This window comes from Chionomys nivalis, chromosome 13, assembly GCF_950005125.1.
Source record: "Chionomys nivalis chromosome 13, mChiNiv1.1, whole genome shotgun sequence".
Classification (NCBI taxonomy): Eukaryota; Metazoa; Chordata; class Mammalia; order Rodentia; family Cricetidae; genus Chionomys; species Chionomys nivalis.
Genome location: NC_080098.1, coordinates 76,049,669 through 76,056,994, shown reverse-complemented (window position 1 = coordinate 76,056,994; position 7,326 = coordinate 76,049,669). Strand labels below are relative to the sequence as shown.

Here is a 7,326-nt window from a genome sequence, read left to right as displayed (position 1 = left end):
AACCAGGGATGACCTTCACACTCATGTGCATTTGCACACACGTGTACACACACACAAAGAAAAAAATAAATTTTGACATCAAGTCTGTTTTGTAGATAGTTTTATTCCTTCTGGTTCATTGTCCCGATACTGTCCCTAACCTTACTTCTTAAGTCAAAGGAAGGAATGAGGTGTTTGTTTTCTTTGCCATCTGTTTAACGAGAGCCCACTGATTGCCCATTATGTACCAAGGGGTATTTTAGTTGTGGTGGGAGGCAGAGCAGTGACCAAGACAGATCCGCTCAGGAAAGTGTCATGTTTTAGTAGATACAAAAGTGAATGGATGAGTTACACAGCACTTTAGATCGTGATGGGTGCTAAGAAGGTGACTGAAGAACACAGCAGTGCTTGGGTGACCCCGTGGGATTTGCTGAGAAATAACTGGTCGGCGTGAATATTTTTGACAATACGTTTTCCACAATGAGTGTGACTGACAAATAAGGAAGTAAGTCCCCAGAGACCATTTTTAGTTAAGGGCTTCACAAAGCAAAATGTACGTGAACAAACGTGTATCTATAAGTCTTCTGTGTACAAATGTAAACAGTGTCACCTACTGGATGTCTCTGGTAAGACAGAGTCGTCTAACAGTCATTTATAAAGCATTGCTTATGCATACCTCCGCCACAGCACCTGTGTAGAGGTCGAAGGTCAGCCGTTCTGGGAGTATTTTCTCCTCCCATCTGACCTCGATCAGCTCAGACACCTTGCCAGACCCTATGACAAACATTAAATATTGTATATGGCAGTTGTAGGTAAAAACTAGTTTTCAACAAAGGGTTGGTGCCTACCTTTAATCCCAGCAAGTGGGAGGCAGAGGCAGGTGGATCTCTGTGAGTTAGAGGCCAGCCTGGGCTACGGAGTGAGTTCCAGAACAGCCACGGCTACACAAAGACAATCCTGTCTCAAAACAAAACTGGTTCTTGGGGGCTAGAGAGACGACTTGGCGGTTAAGAGCATTGCCTGCTCTTCCAAAGGTCCTGAGTTCAATTCTCAGCAATCACATGGTGGCTCACAACCATCTGTAATGAGGTCTGATGCCCTCCTCTGGCCTGCAGGTGTACACACAGACAGAATACTGTATACATAATAAATAAATAAAAATTTAAAAAAAAAACTGGTTCTTCATACCATGTTGGGTTTTATCTTTTTATTTAGTGAATCACCCCATATGTGAAATATAACAGGAATTCTGGTTCATGTTTTCTATCATGCTGGATCAATTCATAGGCTGTTATATTTTATTCGACTTCTGAACAGTGAGTTGTGATTTTCCTTTGTTCTAACCTGTCAACAATCCTCAGAAAGAACTTGACTTCAGGGGCTGGGGTTATGGAGAACACATACAGCCCTTCTTCAGAGTTGTGCCCCAAAGTCACCAGCACTCAGAATCCAATATTTATAGTTAAAGTGTTTTTTTGTTTGTTTTTGTTCTATATTTATTTATTTATTTATTATGTATACAATATTCTGTCTTGTGTGTCTGCCTGAAGGCCAGAAGAAGGCATCAGATCTCATTTCAGATGGTTGTGAGCCACCATGTGGTTGCTGGGAATTGAACTCAGGACCCTCGGAAGAGCAGGCAGTGCTCTCAACCGCTGAGCCATCTCTCCAGCCCGTTAAAGTGTTTTTTTTAAAAAGGCCATTGAAACAGTTCAATAGATAATAGCTATCAGGAGATGTGGTGATATTTTGTTTTAACAAATAAAGCTTGCCTGAAGATCAGAGTGCAGAGCTAGCCACTAGTTAGCCATAGAGGCCAGGTAGCGGTGGAACACACGTTTAATCGCAGCACTCTGAGATTTCTGAGAGCCCAAGGCCATCCTAGGCTACACGAGTTGGAATGCACCTAAAAGAGAAACAAATACTAGTGGTGGCAGCTCACACCTTTAATCCCAGCACTCCAGAGACTGAGGCAGGAGGATCTCTGAGAGCCCAAGGCCATCCTTGGCTACACGAGTTGGAATCCACCTGGCAGCTCACACCTTTAATCCCAGCATTTGGGAGGTGGAGACAGGAGGTGGTGATACGGGTGGGCGGGGCTTAGAGAGGATATAAATTCGGAGGGGAGACAGGGGCTTGTGATTCAGTCTGAAGTTTCATAGAGGCAGCATTCAGTCTGAGCACTTGTAGAGAGAGGATACCGTATTCGGTCTGAAGATTTGTGGAGGTAAGAACTAGTGGCCTGCTGCTTTATTTCTCTGATCTTTCAGCTTTCACACCCCTAATATCTGACTCTGGGTTTTTACTATTAAAACCAATTGGAATTCGCACTGCCAGCGACAAGACTCGCGTCCCCTGTGTCCCGAGGCCCTGGCCCAGCCGGATTTTTCTCTTCGGGCAGACATGGACTTCAGAGAAATCCTCCTGATTGCTTCCAAGGGACAAGGTGTCAACCATGTTCCGAAAAGATACAGTTTGGCAGTGGGGCCTCCTAAGAAAGATCCAAAGGTGAAAGGTGTCCAGCCGGCAGCTGTGCAAGCTTTCCTGCGGAGGAAAGAAGAGGAGCTTAGGCGGACCGCCTTAGAGAAGAAAAGGAGGCGAGAAGAACTAGTCAGAAAACGAATTGAGCTCAAACATGACAGGAGAGCCAGAGCTATGGCCAGAAGGACAAAGGACAATTTTTATGGCTACGACGGGATTCCTGTTAAGGAAAAGACAAAGAAGAGCCAGAGAGCAGGAAGCCGCCCAAACCAGGGCACTGACCCAGAGTATGAGGTGGAGACAGGGGAGTTCCTAGACTACAGTCAGGGTGAGTTGGAGCAGGAATTCAAGGAGGACCAAGAGCCTCTCAAAGCTGAAAGCCAACCAAAGGCCCCCCTTAAAAGAGCCCCTCCCCCCATGACCTTCACTGAATTAATGAGGTTAGCTGAGAAGAAGCAGTTCGAACCAGTGGAGGTCAAGGCAGTGAGAAAAGCAGAAGAGAGGCCTTTGACTGCGAAGGAACTCAGGGAGCGAGAGTTTCTTGGACGAATGCATAAGAACAAGAAACCTGAGACAGAAGCCAAATTCCCTCTGCCTGTGTCTCCCTCTCATAGAGACAGTGTGGGCACAAAACCCAGCAAGGGTTCTGGGGACAGGCAGACTTTTTCCAAAGGATTGCTCTTTCCTCGTGCTGAGAAGACATCCAAACCCAGCACAGGCAATGAGAAGCAAGTAGCTTTGTCTCCACACAAATCCACTCCAGGAGAGAGGATCAAGGCCGGATCTGGCAGTAGCTCCCAGGCCTCACACAATAGACCTGTCTCCCATGGGGCTGGAAAGCCCCAGCCCAGCACCTGTTCCCCAAGTGTCCCAAAGACTTCTGCTAGTGGGACTCAAAAGTCTGCTTCTGAGCAGAAAGCCAGAAAACCTCTTCCTTCTCATCCCAGTCATTCCAAACCTGGGCCCACAGTCTTCCCACACAACAAGAGTCCAGGTATCAGACAGCCAGGCAGCAACACTGACTCAGCTTCTGGACAACCTAGCCCAGGGACAGCTTGGCCCACAGTTAGTTCTGGCGCCATACCCAGGCGCCAGAACAGCAGCTCCAGCTCAGGACCCAAGCAGTCCATCAGTGGGATCAGAAAGCTGGCCAGCAATCCACATCCCTCTGGACGAACAGTCAATGGCGCAAATGGTACTGGACTACCTGCCAGCAGCTCCACTGACCCTGGGCGACCCATCAGTAGCCCTGGTGGTTCTGGAAGATCTTCGAGCAGTTCTGGAGGTCCTACGGGGCCTGTAAACAGTCTACATGACATCCGACGACCAGTGAGCAGCCTAGGTCCCCCTGGGCAGTCAGTCAGTGGCCCTGGGACGTCTATAAGTGGTTCCGTTCCAGCTAGAAGGACTGTCAGTTCAGGCCCTGGAAGACCAGTGAGCAGCTTGGGACCTGGACGCACAGTTAGTAGCCCAGGCCTCCCCATAAAACCCAAGTGCACAGTTGTCTCAGAAACAATTTCTTCAAAGAATATTATTAGTCGGTCAAGCAATGGACAGATAAATGGAATGAAGCCTCTGCCGTCTGGCTACAGATCTGTCCCAGGACCTCAAAGGCTCCCCTTCCCTACTGGCTACAAAAGGCTTCGAGAGTGTAAAGAAGAAAGTGATGATGAATATGACCCAGACATGGATGATTTCATTGAAGATGAAGGAGACCCCCAGGAAGAAATATCCAAGCACATTCGGGAAATCTTTGGCTATGACCGACGAAAGTATAAAGATGAAAGTGACGATGCTTTACGTTACATGGAGAGCAGCTGGCAGGAGCAGCAGAAGGAGGAAGCCAAGAGTTTAAGACTAGGAAAGCAAGAGGACCGCCAGGAGATGAGACGTGAGGAGGAAGAAAGGAAACGCCGAAAGGCCAAGAAGCTGAAGTTTCCTTATGTGAGCTCCTGCTAACTTTGTGAATCTAGGACACTGTTGCAAGGATTTCTGCCTTCAACTGAACTAGCCCCTTACCAGTTTAGATGGACACCTGGGCACTCAGGGGGAAGGAATGAGGGAATGCAGACCGTCCTGTCATTGCGGGCTATCATTTGAGTGTACTGCGTTATCAGTGTTCTCAAAGAGACCAGGGTGGAATCTGTAATGCAGGTGATACAATGTGTGCTGTGAGCTCTGGTGAAGTCATCCCTTCACTGGTCCCGGCTTAGATCCTGAGGAGCTGTGCACGCGCATGTTGGGGACAACTACCAGTCAGCTGGTCTTTTATTGTTCCTTTGCTACTTTGAATGGAGACAAAGACTGATGTGTGAGTGGGGTACTTACTACCCAGAACTCAGTCATACTTGTGCTTAGGAAGGGCCTAGCCCTTCTTTGAATGCTGCAAGCAAATAAATAAAAGCTTATACCTACACAGGACAACACACACATGAATACAAAATAAAGAAAATGTAACTTAAATTTTGTTGGTTTGTTTGTTTATTCAAGACTGGGGGGCTGAAGAGATGGCTCAGAGGTTAAGAGCACTGACTGCTCTTCCAGAGGTCCTGAGTTCAATTCCCAGCAACCACATGGTGGCTTACAGCCATCTGTAATGAGGCCTGGCGCCCCCTTCTGGCTTGCAGGCACACATGGAAGGAATGCTATACACATAATATAATATAATATAATAAATAAATAAATAAATATTAAAAAAAAAAGACTGGGTTTTTCTATGTAGCTCTGGCTGTTCTGGAACTTGCTCTGCAGACCAGACTGGCTTAGAACACAGAGATTTGCCTGTCTCTGCCTCCTGAGTGATGAGATTAAAGGAGTGTGCCACCACCTCCTGGCCATTAACTTAAATTTTTAAATGAATTGCTCTATTTTTAATCCCTCCCCTCCCTCCCCTTTCCCTTCCTTCCATTCTGTGAGGGCAGACGCCTGAGTCCCCAAGGAGTCAGTTAGAAGTTACAGGCGGTTGTGAAGGTCTGATGTGGGACCTGAGAATCTAACTTGGGTCCTCTGCAGAAGCAGTAGACACTCCTCTGAGCGGTGCCTATGGAGGCTGGGATAGAGTATCAGAGACCCTGGAACTGAAGTTATAATCGAGCTGCTATGTGGATGCTGGAAAAAGAATCCTGGTTCTCTACAAGAGAAGCCAGCGCTCTTAACCAGTGATCTATCTTTCCAGCCCCATCTTTAACTGGGAGGTTTAGTAGGCAGTAGAAAGAGGTACTACCACAACTTCACCTCCCATAGCATGCTCCTCTCCATTGGCACTAAAACTGTGAAAGATGGGTTTAGAGCTTAGTCCTTCGCCCCGCCCCTGCTCCTGTAGCTCCGCCCCGCCCCTCGTGGCCACGCCCCCTAAGGATTCATCCTGTCTCGCGTGGCTCAGCTCCCTGAGAACCTAGCTCCTCTCCATTCTCGCGACCCCGCATCCTCTGGTGTGGATCGGCTTCCGAGCCTCAGCCCCGCCCCATCCCGCTGCGCCCCGCCCCATCCCGCTGGGCCACGCCTCCCCCGGCCCCGGGCGAACCGGAGCGGTCGCCCTACCCCTGCTATGGCCGCGCCGGTGACGCGGCAGGTCAGCGGCTGCGCGGGTCCGGTCCTGACCCCAACCGGCTTAGACACAGAACCCGGGCAGCCCCTGGCAGCTGCCGTGGCTGATCTGCCGGTGCTGGATGCGTCCGGGAGACGGGTGTCTTTCGGCGCGCTGTTCCGGGAGCGTCGGGCCGTGGTGGTGTTCGTGAGGGTGAGCAGGGTAGGGCGGGACGGGAAGGGCCTCCCGGAGGCCGCCCCGCTGCTGGGTCCGTGTGGGTACCGCACTTCGCCCGGAATCGAGCGCCTAAACCTTCCAGACCCGGCTGCTACCTTGCTGACGTGTTCTTCCGCATTGTTGTTGCCTTTCAGCATTTCTTGTGTTACGTCTGTAAAGAATATGTCGAGGATCTGGCCAAAATCCCCAAGAGCTTCCTCCGAGTAAGTTTCCTGAGTGAGCGGCAATGACCTGTGCGATGGGGGAACCGTGTGTGGCTGTCACCTCCTCTTCCGTCTTCTAGTGAAGCAGAGACCTAATGAGCTCCTTTGCACCCTCTTTACTACGTACTAACACCATCATGATTTTTGTTACCTGTAAGCTGCCGGTGTCAAACCCAGTGTTGCATAAGAATGCAAAATCAAAACAAGACACAGGCTTCAACTGCCTTATATTTTTGACGCTTTAATTTTGTAACTCAAATAGTTATTTGGTGCTCCTCCTTGCAACAATTATTCATTATATGAAAATGTTGACATATCTTGGAAGTGCAGGTTTGTATTTGCCAATAAATTCCAAGTCCCACGTCCCTGTTTTTCTTCGGTCACCAGAAGTGGGTGGAAGATGTGAGTGGAAGACATCCAGATGTAAATGTGATGTATGGATAGAAGGTGTAAATGGGAAACACATCCCGGTCCCCAGATGTGGATGGAAGATCTGAGTGGAAGACATTTGTAGAAATAAAGCCTATTTTCAGCATACATGTATCAGTTAGGGTGTGTGGGGGAAAAATGAGCTGTTCTGCCTGCCCTTCTCTTCCTTTTGTTTGCATGTTAATATTCTGAAGCCTCTTTCCAATGTAAAGGCATTACATCTACCTAATATTTTTAATATTATTGACATTGTTGATTTACTGAACATACAAATGGGTCTTCTTATATTTTCAAGTGTGAATACTTTGTTCTTATTTGCTGCCTCTCCTTTCCTCCAGAGTCACACTGATTTCCTCCTTTGCTGTCTTCATATTCTTTTACCGTCTCATGCCCTTCTACCCAGACCTCATCCTCTCAGCCTCCTTTCTACTTTAATATCCTACATAAATACATGCATAGAAATTTAAACCT

At 48.2% G+C, this 7,326-nt stretch overlaps 2 protein-coding genes across 3 annotated transcripts in view; both read left to right on the top strand.

Annotated features, from left to right (window-relative positions):
• Positions 1 to 2,382: 2,382 nt before the first annotated feature.
• On the top strand, positions 2,383 to 4,419 carry LOC130885566 (protein SPT2 homolog). Its single transcript, XM_057787098.1, has one exon. The coding sequence runs from the start codon at positions 2,383 to 2,385 to the stop codon at positions 4,417 to 4,419; it is 2,037 nt and encodes a 678-aa protein (XP_057643081.1).
• Positions 4,420 to 5,982: 1,563 nt separating this feature from the next.
• Positions 5,983 to 7,326, top strand: part of Prxl2c (peroxiredoxin like 2C) — a 32,393-nt gene continuing 31,049 nt past the window's right edge. For both annotated transcript variants that reach the window (XM_057787042.1, XM_057787040.1), the window contains exons 1-2: positions 5,983 to 6,199; positions 6,358 to 6,426. In XM_057787042.1, the coding sequence (XP_057643025.1) occupies positions 6,008 to 6,199; positions 6,358 to 6,426 (261 nt within the window). In that variant the 5' untranslated portion in view covers positions 5,983 to 6,007. The remainder of the gene's footprint in view (positions 6,200 to 6,357; positions 6,427 to 7,326) is intronic.